Source organism: Petromyzon marinus, chromosome 34 (genome assembly GCF_048934315.1).
Source record: "Petromyzon marinus isolate PM22_M1 ecotype Great Lakes invasive population chromosome 34, UKy_Petmar_22M1.pri1.0, whole genome shotgun sequence".
Classification (NCBI taxonomy): Eukaryota; Metazoa; Chordata; class Hyperoartia; order Petromyzontiformes; family Petromyzontidae; genus Petromyzon; species Petromyzon marinus.
Window position 1 is genome coordinate 3,051,519 of NC_133700.1, and position 21,212 is coordinate 3,072,730.

Consider the following 21,212-nt stretch of genomic DNA (forward strand, 5'->3'; position numbering starts at 1 on the left):
TGTAACTCAATTTTAACCCACTTCCCAATGTGGTATCGACTGCAAACTTGGTATACTTATGTCATACTGATGACAATACGATATTCTATAATTAAAAAACGTATATTTTAAAACATAATTTTTTTATATGTTGTGTTTCGGCTTCAGTCGACCTTACGTTGTGGCAAGCTTCGGGGCCACTTCCTGGAGTGTGGGGTTATTCCATTACTAGTACGGTACATTTCATTAAAGCGTGTTTAAAAAAAAAATTAAATATTACTTATTCCTCTTGACGGCAGCTCGTCGAGTTGAGGTTGTCGGCAACCTGCGGCTCTTTTTAAGGACCGAGCGCATTGCGGCTCTACAAATATTGAGTGTTTATTTAGCAGTATTTATGACCGAATTCGGAATGAATGGCTCTTTCTTGTTGCGTTTGGTTGCCGTACCCCATTGGTGGAGTTGGACCCGGCAGTGAAGGGGTAGCAGGAGGGGGGTAGTAGGAGGGGGGGTAGTAGAAGGGGGGTAGAGGGGGTAGGAGAGGGGGTAGGGTGGGTAGGAAGGGGTAGGGGGGTAGGAGGGGGGGTAGGAAGAGGGGTAGGAAGAGGGGTAGGAGGGGGGTAGGAGAAGGGGTAGGAGGGGGGTAGGAAGAGGGGTAGGGGGGGTAGGAAGTGGGGTTGGAGGGGAGATAGGAGGGGGGTAGGAGGGATTTAAGAGGAATCGCTCCATTCACAATCGCTTTTGCAGCCGCAGTAGCAGCGCAGGGGCCGCCGTAGTTGTTGTGTTGGGTGACGTCAGGCGTGGGGGTGGTGGGGGGGTCACCAAAGCCTTGGCCTACATCGGCGCTGACTTGGGGCCTGTGGAGGCTGCTTCAGCCTGACCCGTCGCCGCTCTTCGCCTCTCTCCTCCTCTCCCCCCCGATTCCCGTCCGCCTTTGTCTCCCCCCTGCAACAGGGGCGGGAGAGATGGCGGACCCGGCCGAGATCCGGCGCCTGGAGCAGCTGTCCCTGGTGTCCAAGGTCTGCACGGAGCTGGACAATCACCTGGGAATTAACGACAAGGACTTGGGTAACGTGCGCGGCCTGGGAGGCCCAACACCAACTCCTGTCCACCAACTATCCTACACTAACTACACTATACTAGTATACTAACTCCTCTACACAAACTACTCTCTACGAACTACTCTACACTGACTCCTCTACACCAACTACTCTATACTAACTACACTGACTCCTCTACACCAACTACTCTCTACTAACTACTCTACACTGGCTCCTCTACACCAACTACTCTCTACTAACTACTCTACACTGACTCGTCTACACTAACTCCTCTACACTAACTCCTCTACACCAACTACTCTCTACTAACTACTCTACACTGACTCCTCTACACCAACTACTCTCTACTAACTACTCTACACTGGCTCCTCTACACCAACTACTCTGTACTAACTACTCTACACTGACGCCTCTTCACCAACTACTCTATACTAACTACTCTACACTGACTCCTCTACATCAGCTACCCTATACGAACGCCTCTACATGGGCTCTTCTACACCGACGCCAGAATCACAATATTTATTTATACTAAAGGCGGAATACGGTGAGCTATTAAGCTCTTTTTCACAGACGTCCAGTAGGGGCGACTCAGAACGTTACAACAAACAATACAAAAACACGATAGGGGTGCTATGTATGGGAAAGGTAAACATAACTTTTAAAATATACAAATAAAAGTAAACTTTTTTTTTATCTTACCAGGTAAAGCCCACTGAGCTATTAGTACGTTCACCAACTCCCCTGTAGAGTACCTACTCCTCTACTAAACTAAACTTAGTTTTTTTTTATTTTACCAGGTAAGGCCCACTGAGTGATAGAGATTTTTTTCCAGAAGCGACCTGGCTATCACAAATGGTAGCCTAATGAAGTGGCTTATCAAGTGCAAATGTATTTCAGCCAATTGCTCTAAAGTTGGTGTAATGACACCAACTTATCGCCGCTAACTCCTCTACATTCACAACGTTATACTCTATGCCAAACTCGTTCCTCTACATTGCACTAGCTCATCATGACCACAGCCGCTAACACCTTTACATGGCACGAGCACATAAATACTTAGTCAAGTATAACGTGGTATCTGCGAGACGTACAACAACAACAACTTGATACTGACGCATAATAATATTAACAACGCGAGTTTCGGATATACACGGTTTACCCATTGAAATCTGTTTTCCGGAACACTGGGGTGATGTTTAGGCTGTACATTGCTTGATGCTGCTCACATGGAAGGTTTAAATGAATCGAATGTGAGAACGATGTTTTAACCACGAATGTTTTTGTGTGTATAGATGTCTTTTGTGTATTTTGTGCATTTTGTGTGTGATAATGTAACGCAACACGCACAACGGCACGTTCATATATTGCCGCGTGCATTTAACCATCAATCAGACGGATGCCTAGATGGCAAATCTTCGGTACCCTCATGCACAATGGCACGACGCAAATGTTCACACATTGCCGCATGCATCCATCTACCTGTCCACTTGTTGAGGACGTAAGTCATACGGACGCCTATATGGCGAATCATTAACGTTTGAGCGACTGTTCGTGGCGAGCGTGCTGCTGGCGATTCGGAGTAGGGGGCAAGCTTTGGGAATGAGTGCCGCAGTGCAGGAGATGTCATATTTGTGTTGAAGTGAAACTGAAAATTTAAGTGTACGCACACTGAATAAACTTAGAGCGACTCGGCATCCTTTAGTACAATAACAAGGGTGGAAATCACGTAGAATCGGTGAAACAAAGATTGGAGCGAGTGTACAATACATCCCAACTAATGCCTCGCTACCACACAAAAATGACTTACCCTATCACAAACACTGTCCTGTCTGACCATAACATAGCACTAGTACTAAACCTTCCGCAAAAGTCGCGTGACTTTTTTTACTTACATACAACTCTGTGTCTGTTCGCAGCCGAATTTGTCATCAGTTTGTCAGAGAAGAACAACACTTTTGAAAAGTTCAAAAAAGTCCTGGAGCAAAATGGAGCGGAATTTTCAGTGAGTACTCCAAGAATCAAGCTTGAAGCTCATTTTGCAGTATGGTGCGGAGTAAAGCTTGAGCCACAAACTCATACTTTTTGGGTCTTGTAGTAAAGTTACGTAGATAGAAAACTAATAGATCACAACGTTTCAATCGCAACACAGGCAATCGTCTTCAGGTGAGAGAGAGTAAAGCTACTGAAACAAGGTCTTATATAGGCCTGAGATGGGTGCAGCCTCAGGGTAAGAGGGCGGGGCTACAGATGGTCTTCCTGAGGCTGTGGAAGTGGCCACTGTATTGTGAGAGATTAGCATGTCAATGATGCATCAGCCTGTCAAATACAAAGACATCCAACCTAGTAATGCAATTCGGAGAGTCAGCTAACATCGGCAGGAAGGATGGAAACATCACAGCAGGTTAAGACTTTACCTGGTTAATCTTGCCCTTCCAATGATTGCTCAATTTGTACCCATCTTCTCGGTTGAAGTTGTGTCTTTGTTGAAATATCTGGATGGCTTCATGGACAAATCTTTAATGATAGCCAGTGGGTTTGCATAGTACCTTCGTCTTGGAAAAATCAATTTCATGTGAGCCCACAGCGTTAAAACAATATAATGGCCACTTCCACAGCCTCAGGGAGGCCATCTCTAGCCCTGCCCTCTTACCCTGAGGGGACTCCCATCTCAGGCCTATATAAGACCTTGTTTCAGTAGCTTTCTTTCTCTCACCTGAAGACGATTGCCTGTGTTGCGATCGAATCGTCATGATCTATTAGTTTTCTATGTACGTGACTTTACCGAAAGACCCAAAGAGTATGAATTCCTGCTGTCACGAAAGCTTTAAACCACAAACTCGTGTTTGACATTAAATTTGCTGCGTTTGTTTTCCACAGGACCCGCTTATTAACAACTTGCTGCGTCTCATCCAGACCATGAAACCTGCTCCCAAGACATCCAGCGATAACTCGGGTATATTTTGGTTTTGACTCGTTTTTCTGTTACAGTATTTCCTCGTTATTACTCTGTCGGAAGTAATTTGCTGATGAGCCTTGCCTCTCTTGTTCTTTAGCTGAGGCTTCATCGTCGTCAACCAAGACGAAACAGGAGAAGATGAAAGAGCTTTTCCCTGCCCTCTGTAGGGCGGATGATGATGCTGCACGGGTAAGCACCAGCAGCTGCTTTGTGATGTGTGTACAATATTTTGTGGATGTACGTGTGTCTGTTGAACTTCTTTCGCACCGTACATAGCCAACCGTGATAATCGGAGGTGCGGGGGAAGCACAACAAACTCAACGTGTCTAGATGCGATTGCATCTCAAGATGCTGCGTAGATAAAGAGAACATGTTTATCTTTCTAGAGATAAAGACACAGTCATGAATGATGGTCTTGTTAAGTCCAACATATTATTTTTTGTGTCAATAATTGGAATATGCCAGTATTTTTAGTTTCTGAATCTTTTAGTACTTGTAATGGCTCCAATATAATTGCTGATAACTGAAATAAGAATGCTTGACAGGCAGTTTTGAATGCTTTCAATGGGAAAATTTGACTCCCGTCACCAGCTACAGTGTGTGTGTGTATGTGTCCACAGCAAACCATGCTCAAGGCTGAAGACATCAAAGTGGCCGTGGATGCCATGGCGGAGTTGGAGGCTCTGATCCCGAAACTCACGGGGCAGGAAGCCAAGCACGGGTGTGTTAGCGACCCAGCCGTGCACACACACACACACGCTAACATAATTGCTTGTAGCTAACTTTCATCTTGTCCCAGAGCAATCGGCCGTGACGAACAACCCCTTGTTTTTGTGAATCCGTGCCGATGGCTCTAGTTCAGAGGCAAGCGGCAGCAAGAGAAGCGACAGCCGCGACCGGGATTTCCGGCACGAGGACCGCCACCGAAGGCGGCGCCATCGCTCCCGCTCTCGCTCCCGCTCACGTTCCCGTATGCGGCGCCATTCACGCTCCCGCTCGCCCTCCCACGACCGACCCCGTTCGTCACGCCACGAGCGCCGGAGGCACCGTGAGCGCACGCGGTCAAATAGCCCCGAGCAAGAGAAGCAGTCGCAGGCGGAGCGCTGGCCCGACCGCCACGTGGACAAACCTCCGCCCGAGGAGCCTAACGTGGGCGACATCTACAGCGGAAAGGTGTCGAGCATCATGCAGTTCGGCTGCTTCGTGCAGCTCGAGGGACTCCGGTACGCAGCGCACGCGCACGCTCACAACACTGAACACGACCGAGATAAATAATTCGGCTCATCGATAATAGTGGAATTTATTTAAACAATAAAGCCTCATGCTGAGTCTCAATATTCTCTTTTATGGTGTTGCTGCATTGGGTTACTTGGCCAATTATTACTTTTAAGGCGTTTTTGGCATGTGGGAGATAACCAAAGTACACACATGCACAGTCCTTTTTGTCAATTCACTGCTTGATGAGAGCCTCCCCACGCTTTTGTGTTGTGAGGGTTATTTAACCACTACAACCCACTCTTGAAGCTCACATTCCATTTGCTCGGCTGCTATCTACTGGCCATGTTTCAGCTTTGTGACGCTGTCAATTTCACACACATGCATGGGCCACTACATCTTGCCTCTAAAGTTCTGGATTACAGATGTGCAACACGAATTGAATCTTCCTGAGCGGCCAGAGCTAATTAAGTCAATTCGAGATAACATGATAAACTAATGCCGCATTGCTAGCATGCATCATCTATTTTTCGTCATATATAAATGAGAACACTGATCCAGAGTGTTGTATTCCTGCTGGAGTGGTAATTGAGCTCTGTTGACCCATTGGTAGTAAATGTATATATGACTGATGGTGATCCCTGCATCTGTAGGAAACGCTGGGAGGGGTTGGTTCACATCTCTGAGATCCGACGAGAGGGCCGCGTCGCCAGCGTGGCTGATGTTGTCACCAAAGGTCAGAAGGTCAAGGTCAAGGTGCTCTCCTTCACTGGAACCAAGACAAGCTTGAGCATGAAGGTTTGTGGACCTGTGCTCCCAGAGCTTTGGCTCCAACACAAGATTCAGACATTGACATAGCTTAAAGATTCTGTTGACATAAGTAGGCATGTAAGGTTCACTCTCCTCTCCCCCACCTCTGAGCTGAATATTTTTTTTGTTTCAGTTCTTTTTTATCTCATGTTCTCTCATTGCTTCCATTAGCCTAAATGTAAGATTTAATTTCTTACTTGATTTTTTCAAGGTTTCTAATAGACTGGAGGACGTAAGTGACTAGTGTCCACAGCCATAGTGCGATATTTACAGGATGTGGTATGCTAGGTGTGTAAATATTTTGAATTGAAACCTGCCTAATCCTATAATTCGTGTAAATCGCAAAATGACATTTTATTATGCTCACGATTCGATCAATGCATCTTGGCTACAAGAATCGATATGCATCGATGCCGAGTTCGTAGCGTGCCGTGCTACCGAAGTTTGAAGGCCGCTTTTGTTTCGGCAAGCGTAGGACGTGGAGCAGGAGACGGGCGAGGACCTGAACCCGACGCGGCGGCGCCTGCTGGTGGCTGACGCCGGCGAGGAAGCGGCGGCCGCAAGAAACCCCGACCGCCCATCGCACATGCCGCTCGTGAGCGCGCCCGAGGTGGAGGACGACCTGCTGGAGCGCAAGCGTCTCACGAAGATCTCTGACCCCGAGAAGTGGGAGATCAAGCAGGTGGGAAGCGGGCCCAGGAGCTGGGATAGCAACACGGCACATGGCAGAGAGCTACGAAATCTGAACTGAACTATAAACTCGGCTGTTCTTGATTTACCAGCTAAGGCCCACTGAGCTATGTAGCTCTTTTTCTGAAGCGACTTGGCCACATATGATTGCTCAACGAAGTGGATTATCACGTGAAAATTTATAGCAGCCAAATACTCCAAGCGCGTGTTTTTAAATGTGGAGGGAAAAACCGGAGGACCTGGAGAAAAAGCCACACGACCATGGGAGAGAGAGAGAGAGACATGTAAACTCCAAATATACAGGCATCAGGGTTGTATCGGACCCACGACCTCCTTTGTCAGGTGAGGTAGGTAACATCCCTCCACCGCTGTCCCAAGGTCCGGAGCTGACGTTCAGGTTATGTTAATGGTTTTGTTGCAGTGCGCTCCTTTTTGAAAAGTCTTTTTTTTCCTTCAGTGTACTACGTGTGATGATGCTATTAGGTTTTTGAGAACAGTTGCAGGTTTTAGGTTTATTTTTTTCTGTTTAGAGTCAAAACACTAAACTTTGTCTTGATTCCGATTTCTTTTATTTTTGTCGTCTTCACAGATGATTGCAGCAAATGTCCTTCCAAAAGAAGAATACCCAGATTTCGATGAGGAGACTGGAGTCTTACCCAAGATAGACGACGATGAAGGTGTGAAGATCATTCGCGATCGACATCCTTTTTGGAACTGTGTGAAAGACGTTGCGCCTGAGTAACAAGCAGGTTGCTGATGGTGGAACGGTGTGTTGTGCGGTTGGCGTTGTGGTGGGAGGTGGTGCTGTAGGGTGTGGTTTTGTGGTGGGAGATGGTAAGATCTATGGGTGGCGCTGTGTTGTCAGATGAGGACGTGGAGATTGAACTGGTGGAGGAGGAGCCTCCATTCCTGCGAGGCCACACTAAGCACAGCACTGACCTCAGCCCCGTCAAGATCGTCAAGGTCAGCTCCAGCTTGTGCTGCTTACAATTTCTGCGCCCCTACGAGTCTTTGAATTTTCACAATTTTAAGTAATTATTTTTTCAGTTTTTTTTTCACTGCTAATACCTTCACTCAATTCACTGAAAGTCTCCTTTTTTCTGTGCGGCACCCTGGAAGCGATAATTTTAAAATCGGAAGCAGTCTCAACTCAATACTTTGATCCAGAAACTCAGTCTCAACTCAAGACTCTGGTCTCAACGCCGAGATGACGAAACCTCGCCGTCCTTGTCACCCACGTTGTTCCCCGTTGTTTCCCAGAACCCGGACGGCTCGCTGTCGCAGGCCGCCATGATGCAGAGCGCTCTGGCCAAGGAGCGGCGCGAGATGAAGCAGGCGGCACGCGAGGCTGAAATGGATTCCATCCCAACGGGCCTCAACATGCACTGGATCGATCCTCTTCCTGACGGCAAAGCCCCTCCCTCCTGCCACGCGCACACATACACGAGCACCTACTCCACACTCGGGGTCAATTATAACTATAGTTAACTATTATGATACGTGATCGACAGCAGAGGGTGGTGCGGGAAAATGCCATTTTTATTCTGTGCAATGCTCTGACGTCTATGCACCAAACCTTAATCTCTCCTGACCAGTAGTAAAGTAACCACTGACCAACAGCGGGTGCACAGTCTCTCATCCAGCAGGGGATTGACAAAATGGCTGTACATGTACAGTATTCCCTGGTTATTCATGGACTTGTTTTCCGTGACTTTGGCTGTCCGTGAATCGCTTCTGGAACTCTGCACGACTGTATTGAGATAGAGAAAGAAAGTGATGAGGTGAAGTGATGTGAGAAAGTGATGAGATAGAGATATGTTGTAATAATTTTCATGTATTTAATAGCTTATTTATGTATTTAATATATTTGTATTGAACGTATCCCTCCACAAATAATGAGGGAATACTGTACAAAGGAAATTCACGTCTTCAGAGCTCGCCAACCATCGCTGATACAAGTAATATCACATCAAGGCAAAAGTCAAACTCAAAAGTCGGCATATGTCATTATGGTGGTGCTAATCTCCATTGGTGGCCTTGTGCTGGTGGTGTTGAGGCTCTCATCCAGTGGTGGGGTTGACAAAAGGACTGCACACATGCTGTGGCCTAACACATCGTGGCATCGCGTGTTGTGCTGAACCGCTGTACTGAATGGAGTGCCGCATGTGTTACCGTGTGCAGCCGAGGGTCGCCAGATTGCAGCAAACATGCGAGGCCTGGGCCTGATGCCGCCCGACATGCCGGAGTGGAAGAAGCACGCATTTGGCGGCAACAAGGCCTCGTATGGTAAGAAGACGGCCATGTCCATCATCGAGCAGCGAGAAAGCCTGCCCATCTACAAGCTGAAGGAGCAGTTGGTGCAGGTGAGGTGTTGCTGTGGAGAAGTTGAGAATACAGACGAAGCTGCATTGCCTTTGCTACTTTAGATGTATGTATTTAACATAGCCAACTGTGCTCATCGATGCAAGGTGCAACAGTTTATTGCATGCGGTGTTTGTGGTGTAACCTTTATGTCCAAGTTGGTTTTGACGGCTTGGTATCTGGAATGCGCCTGGTCTTGGAAGCTAAGCGTCGTTGAGCATGCACGAACAGATTGTCATAGGACTGCAGAGCTATGTGGTAATGATTAGATAGCCATGCAGCAAGATAAATTTTTGTTCTGTACTTCTATGCTTCCACGTCCACGCTGCAAACATTCGCCACCTCAGCGTTGCCAAGCATGGTCGAACAACTCCAACAATCTGCACTGCATGGGGAAGGCTGTCATCCAGCAGCAGATTGACAAAAGAGCTGTACATGTCCACATGGTGACGGTGGTTTTGAGGAGGGATTTATCAATGGGAGCATCTCCCACGTGTGGCAAACGTGCGTCTCGTATTGCACCGTTCCGCCAAGACACACGGCCGTCCGCCACGCTCGCGCACTCTCTTTGTTCCATTTTTCCCCCACGCTAGGCCGTGAACGACAACCAGATCCTGATCGTGATCGGCGAGACGGGCTCGGGCAAGACAACGCAGATCACGCAGTACCTGGCGGAGGCGGGCTACACGACGCGCGGGAAGATCGGCTGCACGCAGCCCCGTCGTGTGGCCGCCATGTCCGTGGCGAAGCGCGTCTCCGAGGAGTTCGGCTGCTGCCTCGGGCAAGAGGTGTGTGCGTCTCTCGTCCGTCACAGCCTTTTCCCCGCTGTGGACAACTGCCCGCAAGGGGGAGTAGCAGCATCGGTTTGACTCCATAGATTCTCATCCCCCTTACGGTGAACCAAAATTTGTCCATGTCATCATCTTGATTAGAGTTTTTGGCTGCTATAAATGTCCACATGATAAGCCAATTCGTTGAGCTATCATTTGTGATGGCCAGATTGGTTCTGAAAAAGAGCTATGTAGCTCAGTGGGCCTTACATGGTAAAATTAAACGAATAAGATAGCTGTCGGATCTCAGAATCCATGCTCATCCAAGCTCAAGTGATCCCATCCGAGCTCAAATGAAATTGACCTCCGAATGAAGACAATTAGGAAGGTTTTGTCACGTCAACAAAACATGCCAATTTGTTACGAGTACAACACACCGGTGTGTTGGAGTATTAACCACAACATTTACAACTCGACTACAACGTTTGGACAATAATTACATCATCACATTTATATTCATGCGATCTAACCCAAAAAAAACCTTCATGGATCATATTGGTCGCGAAACCGTACGTGTTAAACTGGGCAGGAGATGGCAATAACAGCAATGGATTGGATCTCAAAGCATATGTACCTGGGCTCATTGCCACGGTGGTATGGATCTGTGCGAGCCCTTCAGAAATGTAAAAAATGTGCTTGTGCGTGTTACGCTGGCAGGTTGGGTACACGATCCGTTTTGAGGACTGCACCAGTCCCGAGACGAAGATCAAGTACATGACGGACGGCATGTTGCTCAGGGAGTGTCTCATCGACTCGGAGCTCATGCAGTACTCCGTCGTGATGTTGGACGAGGCCCACGAGCGCACCATCCACACCGACGTGCTCTTCGGTCTCCTCAAGAAGGTAGGCTGCTCAAGGCGGTCATAGCCTGCACAAGAAGGTTGCTTTGCCGGTTAAGTATCGCCAGAGTAGTTATTGTTGGTATACGTACGCATGTTGAACTTCTATCGCACCGTACGTAGCCAACCGTGCTAATCGGCGGTGCGGGGAAATACAACAAACTAAACAGAAAAAAGCAGTTCTAAAGAAATTAGTTTTCAGTCTCAATTATTTAAAAGTGGATAGCTCCAGCATCTTCCTCATATCAGAAGGAAGAGCGTTCCAGACGGCCACAAAAGTGCATCTGCATCTTTGTTGAAATATATGTTGATATATTATGTTGATATTTCAATATGGTAACACTTGCAAGAAGGTCTTGGGTTCGATGTCCGACTCGGGTGCCGTTATGGAGTTTGTATGGTCTCCCCTTGTTCTGCATGGTTTTTTTCTGGGTTCTCTCATTTACCTTACATCGCTAAAAACAGCATAGAATGTAACTGGTATTGGCCAAACATCTAATTGCTGAAAATGTTAATACGACTTTGGATTACGCATAGTAACATTGCTCCCTTCTACCAAATGTATTAACAACCTCCTAAACGGCAGTTTTGGGACTTGATGAGGCTTTTCTGGGTAAGCAAGTGTAATCGTAAACATGAACAAATATTTTCGTATTAAGTCTTTATCACTCGCTGCCTACCGGTGAATAATATTGCAAGTAATCGTCGATATTACATAGAGCAATTTAGGAAAGTACAACGGTTGTAAATAAAGATCAGAAAGGAAACATAATGAGTTGCTTCTGGGCGAACGCTAACTTGTTGTGTCCCACTCCACCCGTCAGACCATAAAGCGGCGTCTGGACATGAAGCTGATTGTGACGTCGGCCACGCTGGACGCCGTCAAGTTCTCGCAGTACTTCTACGAGGCACCCATCTTCACCATCCCCGGGCGCACCTACCCCGTGGAGATCCTCTACACCAAGGAGCCCGAGACGGACTACCTGGACGCGTCGCTCATCACCGTCATGCAGATTCACCTCACCGAGCCGCCAGGTGCCTCACTCGTGCGCTCACGCCCGGCCGCACTGCACGTGTGCACGTTGGCATAGGTAGAGTAATCATCGACGCCACAAGTGACTTTCATACAGGTCACGTGATATCACCATTCTGCGTGTATAATGCGCAACGGCCTCTTTTGTTTAGACCGCCAAGATTCAAAATTGTATCCATATTACTTCCGCAGCAGCAGGACATTGAGACAACTGAATACCGGTTTCGTCCTGGTTAGGAATCGTCATTATAGCATAGCCATCATTCCTTACTGCTGCTGCCTTGTGCCTCAAATACTATGGCAAGGCATGCTGGGAGAATTGAGGTTATGGTCAAAGTAGTACCTTATGCTCTTGTTTAGAATTAATTTTATATGTTTCCAGCCTACCTGCAGTTTTTTGTCTGATGAGGTTGTTATCATTTTACAGAACTTGTTAAAATAATATGTTAAGACACTCCACTGCGTGTTGATGTTTGTCTGAATTATATAAAAAATAACCTAGATTTATCTTCTCTAAAGGCCTTTGTTTAATTACAAACCATGTAACCATCTGTCGTTAGAAACAAAATGTTCCTTATGTCTTAAATACAACATTTTCTGGAAGGCAAATAACGTTATTATAAATAGGGTTCTTGAAGTTGGGTGTCCTTGGCGCATCACGTTATGGAAATGCCTTGCCTTTTGCTTAATGACCCGGATGGAGTTGCCCGTCTCTGTCGGTTTTCGCTGATGTTCGCTTAAGGCTTGTGTGTCGCTTGAACGGGACTTGTCAAACCGCTGTGCGTGGTGTGGCACTGTGCAGGCGACATCCTGCTGTTCCTTACGGGTCAGGAGGAGATTGACACTGCTTGCGAGATCCTCTATGAGCGCATGAAGTCGCTGGGCCCCGAGGTGCCGGAGCTCATCATCCTGCCCGTCTACTCTGCGCTGCCCAGCGAGATGCAGACACGAATCTTCGACCCTGCGCCCCCGGGCAGCCGGAAGGTGTGTGCCCTGCTCCTGCCCAGGCTAAAGCTGTTCGCTCATAACCCCACAATCTTCTGCTTAGGTTTTTCACTGCTGCGCGCGCCCCCTTCTGTATTTTTTCAGGAAGTGCCATGTGTTCTTTACCAATGAAGTTTCACTCCACCTTGCTGGGTGCGTCTTGAGTCCCTGAAGAGTCTCTTCAGTTCTTGAAGAAGCTCTATACACATGGAGGAAACAAAATGTCAAACACTGATTAAGATAATTTTTTTAAAAAAATTAAACACTGCTGATTTTCGGATTTTTTAAATAATATTTTGAAGGCGGTGTGGCAGCATCTCTTTTAAGAATGATATTGGCTCCCTGGCCACTGATGGGAGAATTCACCTCCGAATAGCATGATTGGCTACGTACGGTGTGAAAGAAGTTCCACATACATACCGACCTCACCGCGACGCATGCCAGTTTTTGCTGAATGTCACTCAACGCTGCCACATGCCACTCGCTGTGTGTGATGCAGGTGGTCATTGCCACCAACATCGCAGAGACATCGCTGACCATTGATGGCATCTACTACGTGGTGGACCCTGGCTTCGTCAAGCAAAAGGTTTACAACTCTAAGACGGGCATTGACCAGCTGGTGGTCACCCCCATCTCACAGGTGAGCATCACCAGCAGCAGCAGCAGCCTCCCATCATTTCTCTCTCACTTTGTCATTTGCTGTTGAGAGAAAATCTACGTTGTCAGCAGAGAGCAGTGCAGCAAAATGCATGATGCTGCACAATGCTCCAACGGCTCTACTCCCCACCTTCACCAACCCACACTGACCAGTTTGGTGAAGTATGGCCAAATCACTTGTTCGACGCACACAGTGTGAAGAGGTCCTCATCCAGCAGTGATATTACAAAGGAGCCGTATATACACACCCTGCTGCTCTATTTAAGACCAGGAGCAAGTGAGGGCTTTACCATTCTGGCGAATTGCCCTATGATGCTGGATGTAATTACCAGCGAAACGTCGTACTCAAATTTTAAATGATGTTGATTCACTCTTCAACACACCGGTGGGCTAAAGTAGTGAACTATTTGTCCTTTGTAAACGTGACACATGTTTTACTATTTGGCCGTGTCGGTTGGTGGAGGGTTATGACACATTTATAAATAACGTGATCTAACCCAAAAACCTCTATTATGAGTATATACACATGTTGAGCAGATGTTATATCATTAGACCTCCTTTGCAAGTACCAAAATGTAATAATAATGTAATAATAGGGTTTTTCCCCTTTTTTCTGGCCTTTTGGCGTCATCTGGTCGAGCACCAATTGGGTCGAGGCTCAAAAGAAAGCGGTCCCTTGGTGTGGACCAATCAGTTTCAAGGACAATGCATATGTTATCATAGTATGTTTTTTGTTTGCATTTTGACTGCAGGTATTGTGGTTAATGCAGACATGAATCCTTGTAAAAAGCTTTCAGTTTTGTTGCCAGAAAAAAGGGGAAAAACCCTATTATTACAGATGTGTTATATTTTATTCATTTAATAGTCACGTGTAAATAAACCCAACAGCTCTGTCCACCATTGTTTGCACTTTGTTGCGGTTACGCAAAAGCTGTGTCATCCTCGCCACTATCCTCTTGCTGTCGTGATAACAACCTCTTTCTTTCCACCTGCCCAGGCCCAGGCGAAGCAGCGTGCGGGCAGAGCCGGCCGCACGGGCCCCGGCAAGACTTACCGCCTGTACACGGAACGTGCCTACCGTGACGAGATGCTCACCACCAACGTCCCCGAGATCCAGAGAACCAACCTTGCCAGCACCGTGCTGTCCCTCAAGGTGGGGCCTCCGTGTGCGCCACATTTGGGTAGCCCTGAACGGCATGGGCCCATGGAAATGGCGACTATGTGTTAAGCTGGCCAAGGGAATCTTTTACCCTGACACTGCTCCATGTTAAAGCATCGCTCTTCAAATTAGGTAGATTTACCACAGTAAACCCCGATGGTTGGGCATTTTTTAATGATTTTATACTTAACTTATGAAAAATATTAATTTCATTAGCTGATTATTATGAGCAGCGCTGTTAAGATACCAGCTGCGACAATGAAAGACAATGTTGAGTTTTATAACTGGCGCTGACCTTTGTATTCCTTACTCATAATCCTAAACAAATATAAAACTGTCACGAGCTGAGAAAAATGGCACAAGTTTTGATGCGGCATTAGTGATTACTTTGCGTTTAATCGTGACAGTAATGGTTTGCAAGGTGCTTCGCCGCGATGATGAGATGTTCACCTGGTATACAGGAGGTCGTGGGTTCTTTCCCAACCCTGATGCCTATATAAAAAAAGTTCTACATATATATTTGTAGTTTGCATGTTCTCCCTGTGGTCACGTGGATTTTTCTCTGGGTCCTCCGGTTTTTCCCTCCACATTTAGAAACGCGTTTAGAGTATTTTGTTGCTATAAATTTTCACGTGATGATAAGCCCCTTCGTTGAGCTATCATTTGTGGCCAGGTCACTTCTGAAAAAGAGCTACATAGCTCAGTGGGCCTTACCTGGTAAAATAAAAAAATAATGTAGTTTTATTCATAATAAAGGTTTTTGGGTTACGCGTCATATTCTTAACTGGCTGTGGTGGAGGGTTAGGACACATTTATACTTACGGGATTTAACCTAAAAACCTTTTTTATGAATAATATGGGTTTGCGAAAGCTTACGTGTTAATGTAGTTTTAGTCTATAGCTTCCTTGCCGACTCCCCCTGGGTGTGCGCGAGGCCGTGACTGACCCCTGCCTGTGTTGCACGCACTCTCCCGTGTGCAGGCCATGGGCATCAACGACCTGCTGTCCTTTGACTTCATGGATGCCCCTCCCATGGAGACGCTCATCACTGCCATGGAACAGCTCTACCAGCTGGGGGCACTGGACGACGAGGGGCTGCTCACGCGTCTGGGTCGCCGGGTATGCCGCGCACACGAGTTCATCGCAACCCCGCCCCCCCTAGCCCTGACTCGGCTCACCGGCTGGTTGCTGGGCTGTGGTTGTGGTGTCTGGCATTGGAGGGAGAGCTTAGGAGAAATTGAGGGCTCCCTATGGTACTTTCGATAGTGGGCATGTCGCAATGCTCTGGCCTCCCCTAGGTCTACTCAGCCTAAATGTGAGTGTGAAAATACATAATTTGTCATTAATACAAATCATTTAATTTGAAAATCATACAAAGCAGGAAAAGTAATGGTAAACAATATAAATTAAATGATGAGACAATTCATTAAATCACTGGGAAGTGGATTATCACATACTTAGCAGATAAGGGCATGGACTTTGTAGATTACAAACAATGCCACCGCTTCGGGCCATTTGTATTTCCATTGAATGATTGCAAAACTTTTAATTTTCCAGCATTTATGCCGTCTTAATATTAATTCGTGATTAAGTTTCATGTTCAGTGGAACATAATTGAAAATGTTTTCAGCCACGAGGGAGTGAATTATTTCTGCGTCAGGGGTGGCGTTGCTATAATGAGTGGCGGCCGCCTCTGGCCTTGGACCATGGGAGCTGCGTGGGCCCTGTCCAGGTGGCGTCGTTGGCCCCTAGAGGCCACGCTTCCGCCCCATGCATGTGTGACGCGCGTTTTTGTGTACCGCGCAGATGGCAGAGTTCCCCCTGGAGCCCATGCTGTGCAAGATGCTCATCATGTCCGTACACCTCGGCTGCAGCGAGGAAATGCTCACCATTGTGTCCATGCTGTCCGTACAGAACGTCTTCTACCGCCCCAAGGTGACATGACCCGACCCTCGTGAGCATCCGTCTCAGTTCACTTAAAGGAGGACGCACCCTAAGACAAATAATATATCCCTAGGCCTAGCCTGTGTGTCCTGGGCTGCCCGAAATGGTTAATGGAGAAATGTAAATAGGAATTAAAAAGGCTAATGTTCAAGTGTGCTGCTGTGGCGTGCTCTAATAATGCCACTGATTCACTTCACCGTAACTGTGAAGGTTTTACTCATTAACGAATCACGAACACACTGCCTGGTTATATATTCGTGAAGATAATAATAAACATGATTTATAACTTTTTATTTAAAGCTTTCATGACTGCAGGGATTCATATTATTGGTTCTTTCGGTAAAGTCACGTAGAAGGGAAACAATAAAATAATAAAAATATAAAACAATAAAATTATCACGATGTTTCGACTACAACACAAGCAATCATCATCAGGTGTGAAAATCACAGCAAGAAAATTTGAAAAAAGTGGCGTGGTTTTTTTTTACGTTAGCACCATGCAGAGCGATTTGGCAGTTATTCAGATGGACGAGTCCATCTATGTTCGGAAAAGAGGAAGGGGGAGACGAAAATGATGGATGCGGTCTGAAAGCCACCGTAAGCGTGAAAAATCAGTTAAGACCCGAAATGGTTTATCAAATCCTTCCAATGACTGCTAAGCCAAAATCCATCTTCTCTGTTGAAATTATTTGTATGGCAGTGTGTATGGTGAGTATATCGGTGTATTCATATCTTTTTCTGACATGCCCAATTTATAGCAAGAATTTCCAAAAACTGATTTGGTCATACAATACAATACAGATTTATATAGCATTTGAATACAATCACATCTCGAGAAATTGTGCAGAGCAACAGCACGTGCACATCGAGGGAAAAGAAGGCATATGGTATGTATGTAATTGAAGACATTCTTCGGCTGATGAAAAGGGAAAGGTCTTCAACCTTTTACTTGAACAGGGGTTAAGGAGTCATCAGCGTGGCTGTCTCTAGAAAGAGAGTTCCAGACCATAATGGCAGCAGACGAGAATGAGCAACCTCCCACTTGAGCAAAGTTTAACTGGGGGAATCCAACATAAGCCTTTGATTGCTGGTGTGGAGAGAGAGCGTGCAAGGGTTTCGAGAGAGATGGGAGGTGAGAAGATATTCATGGGTGAGGCCATGGAGGACCTTAAAATGCATGGAGGCTATATTAATAACTTTTTCACTTGTAAGCTAATCGCAGCCAATCTGATGTTGTCTGACGTGTGCCCGCTGCTGCCTGGCGCCCGCGTTTCCAGGACAAGCAAGCGCTTGCCGACCAGAAAAAGGCCAAGTTCAACCAAGCGGAGGGAGACCACCTCACTCTGCTGGCCGTCTACAACTCGTGGAAGAACAACAAGTTCTCCAACGCATGGTGCTACGAGAACTTTGTGCAGGCGCGCACGCTCCGTCGAGCACAGGATGTGCGCAAACAGATGCTGGGAATTATGGACAGGTGCGTGGGTGTGTGGAAGAGGAGTAGTGCACTGGTGTGTGGGGGGAGCGGTAGTGGTTAGCGCGCGCTGCGCTACCCGAGTTCGATTGCTGCTCACGGCTAACACCGGTGATGATTATCTAAACTGGTCCTGGGCCTCCCCTAGGTCGACTCAGCCTCAAATTAATACCTGGTGAGGTGTGTAAACATCGCCACGCGGAAGACAATGTCGGCCAGGCGTGGTGTTGGCCACCTACCCCCTCATGTGCCATGCCGGCCTTCATGGGTGCTCGCTTACAGCACTTGCCCCAGCAGCATGTTTAGACTATATGGGGGATCTTTACCTTTGCAATAGTGTGTTCTGCGTTATCGTTCTAGCGACCTGAGTTTGATTCACAACCGCCGCATATGGCACCTGTGGAAAGTGATATCCTGAACCTGTCCTGGCAGCACCCACCATCATTATTAATGGGTGTATTTTGTGGGTAAACACCAGGCCATGCTGATAGTTGTTTGAATGCTCTGTGTGTGTGCGCTCATGTGTCGCTCATGTTGTTTTCAGATCCTTGTGTGAAGGAACTCTGTATTTCATTTTAACCATGTATTCTGTGTGCAATTGGCCTTTATGCATGTGTGATGTTGTGTCGCGTGGCAAGTTGTGAAGATGCAATTCGCATCGCTTGGTCACAGCAATTAGGCCCTTAAAAACAACAATCCAAAATTCACTGTTGAAAAACGGAAACATTTTGCTTGATCTGTTAAATTAGCTACAATCATCGGCTGTTAAATTGTAATTGCTATCTTCCTGTTTTTATGTCAGAATGTGAAATCTACCAGAATATGCTAATGTAATTTGCATATGCACAGAGGCTCCGCTTTTTTTCCTAATGTGTCTTGTTTAAAATGAGTGATTTTCCAGCCTGCACTATTATTCTGTTATGATGGGGATTACTCGTCATTAAGAGGTTTTATTATTGTAGGAATTAATCAAGCTAATGGGCCCTATAGTGCTGATGTGGGGACTCCACATATATTGTTCCCAGAGGCAGACTTGGCAACAGTGAGCATTGGTTACTATACTGTGCTGATGAGTCCTCATTAGTACAAAACCTGTGTACAGTTGTCCATTACTACATTTCTGCTGCTGTCAGCCAGTCACATTTGCTAAAATATATTGTAATGGTGACCCAATGTGAGGGCCACAATGCACTTCACAAGTAAATGCTGATCGTTTCCGTGTCGTTTGAAACCCGTGGTGAAGGCACAAGCTGGACGTGGTGTCATGTGCCAAGGCCACAGTACGCGTGCAAAAGGCCGTACTGAGTGGCTTCTTCAGGAACGCAGCCAAGAAGGACCCTCAGGAAGGCTACCGCACGCTGGTGGACCAGCAGGTGGTCTACATCCACCCGTCCAGCGCGCTCTTCAACCGCCAACCAGAGTGGTAGGTGTAGCGGGCAGTGGCGGCCGATGGAAAAATATTGTAACTACTATGTATCACGTGAGTTTACCTTGTGATGGCATGTGTGCTGGAGAGGTAGTGTTGTGCTGCAGACAGCATGACTTCTTAGTTTAAAGGCTGGCCGATAATTAATGAAAGACTGTCATTAAATCATTAAATGCTGTGAATTCGAGGAAGTTATTGCCCTGATCCCATATTCGTAGTAGGGAAATCTGCTTAGGCAAGTATACGCTTGACTGCTTCTGCGGTGATGAGGCTAAATATTTGCATTTATCGCTTAATTGCCATGGCACATTGAAGCAACTTTTACCATTGCACAGCAAATGAAAAAAAACACCAGAGCTAAAATAGGGGAAGAGCGAGGGAAATAAAAAGACACAAGACCTACAGCAGAGGGCCTTGTGCCATGGACGCATGTCATTTGTATTTAAAACCCCGTGTACTGCCGCGCTCGCTCACTACCGCATGCGCGTGACAACCCCCCACCCCGCAGGGTGGTGTACCACGAGCTGGTGCTCACCACCAAGGAGTATATGCGCGAGGTCACCACCATCGACCCCAAGTGGCTTGTGGAGTTTGCGCCGGCCTTCTTCAAGGTGTCGGACCCCACGCGCCTCAGCAAGCAGAAGAAGCAGCAGCGCCTGGAGCCGCTCTACAACCGCTACGAAGAGCCAAACGCGTGGAGAATCTCCCGCGCCTTCCGCCGTCGATAAGCCTGCGTCTCCTCAATTGGTCCCCCTCATGGTTCCAAATCCACCTTGTGTCCTATGCACGTCCAGCCCTTTTGGTCAATCCACCGCTGGATGAGGGCCTCCTCCCCACACCGTGTGGGGCGTCGTTAATCATGCTTCACCACGCTAGTCAGTGCAGGTTGGTGAAGGCGGTGAGTGTAGACGCGAGTGCATAGGACTACATTGCACCATTGAATCTTGTACTGTAATTTGCTGCCCAGCATGTCGGCCCACAGCATGTAACACCTATTATGCACGGTGGTTGACCATAAAAGTACTATCCATCCTCGAACCTGCTTAGCTTCTGCGGTCTTATGGGATCGGCTGGCATCCTTGTGATTTGTTTTATAAACATTGTTTATTTTTGTTTAGTGTAGACTACAAACCTGAATGCGAACACAGCGAGATACTTACGTCGTGGGCTTATTTCTGATCTTGTTGTGAGACAATTGTTTTTATATATATCATCCTCCATCGATACAGCGTAAAGTGACTGAATTATTCATTGGAGTGTCGCTGAGTGCCAAGTCGATTACAATATTCAGTCTTTAATGTTACTTGTAAGTAACCACAAAGGGGACTGCTCACATGCGTTGGAAAATTCCAAGTTTGAATTCTGCCTTGCTGCTTTCACACATTTGACATTTTGATAACTGTCCAAGAAAGGAATTAATCCCACTCTGTTATGCTCTGGCCTTAGGTCCATTCTTGGTTGTTGCATCTCGTGTTTAGTTAGATACTCCATCCCTGTCCAGTGTGGTAAATACTTGAGTGTGTGCACGTCAACAAGAGACAATGATAACACGAGCATGGAGGCATAACCCTCCTAACTTACTTGGATCTACGTTTGTGTGGATATCAGAATGACATGCTTTTTCATGAAGAACGTCAATCAGCATTGCTGTGTTTCTGTCCGGAGGCTAAGTGTACAATAAAAACCAACCATTCCCTTTTAAATAATTTGTCTTTTCTATTAACGTTTATTTTTAAGGGTGTACAGTCCGTTTACAGGTCCAAACTGAGTTAGACATGAAATAGCTTTTAAGCGTTT

General features: G+C 46.7%; 1 protein-coding gene across 1 annotated transcript; it reads left to right on the top strand.

Annotated features, from left to right (window-relative positions):
• Positions 1-723: 723 nt before the first annotated feature.
• DHX8 (DEAH-box helicase 8) lies at positions 724-21,121 on the top strand. The gene is made up of 23 exons (XM_032965386.2): positions 724-1,044; positions 2,957-3,042; positions 3,918-3,993; positions 4,094-4,185; positions 4,617-4,717; positions 4,854-5,219; positions 5,865-6,009; positions 6,497-6,703; positions 7,301-7,388; positions 7,577-7,674; positions 7,972-8,119; positions 8,893-9,074; positions 9,666-9,860; positions 10,560-10,745; positions 11,566-11,776; positions 12,577-12,758; positions 13,258-13,398; positions 14,413-14,568; positions 15,556-15,693; positions 16,381-16,509; positions 17,796-17,992; positions 19,233-19,412; positions 19,924-21,121. The coding sequence occupies exons 1-23, from the start codon at positions 942-944 to the stop codon at positions 20,141-20,143; spliced, it is 3,627 nt and encodes a 1,208-aa protein (XP_032821277.1). The 5' UTR covers positions 724-941; the 3' UTR covers positions 20,144-21,121.
• The last annotated feature ends 91 nt before the right edge of the window (positions 21,122-21,212 follow it).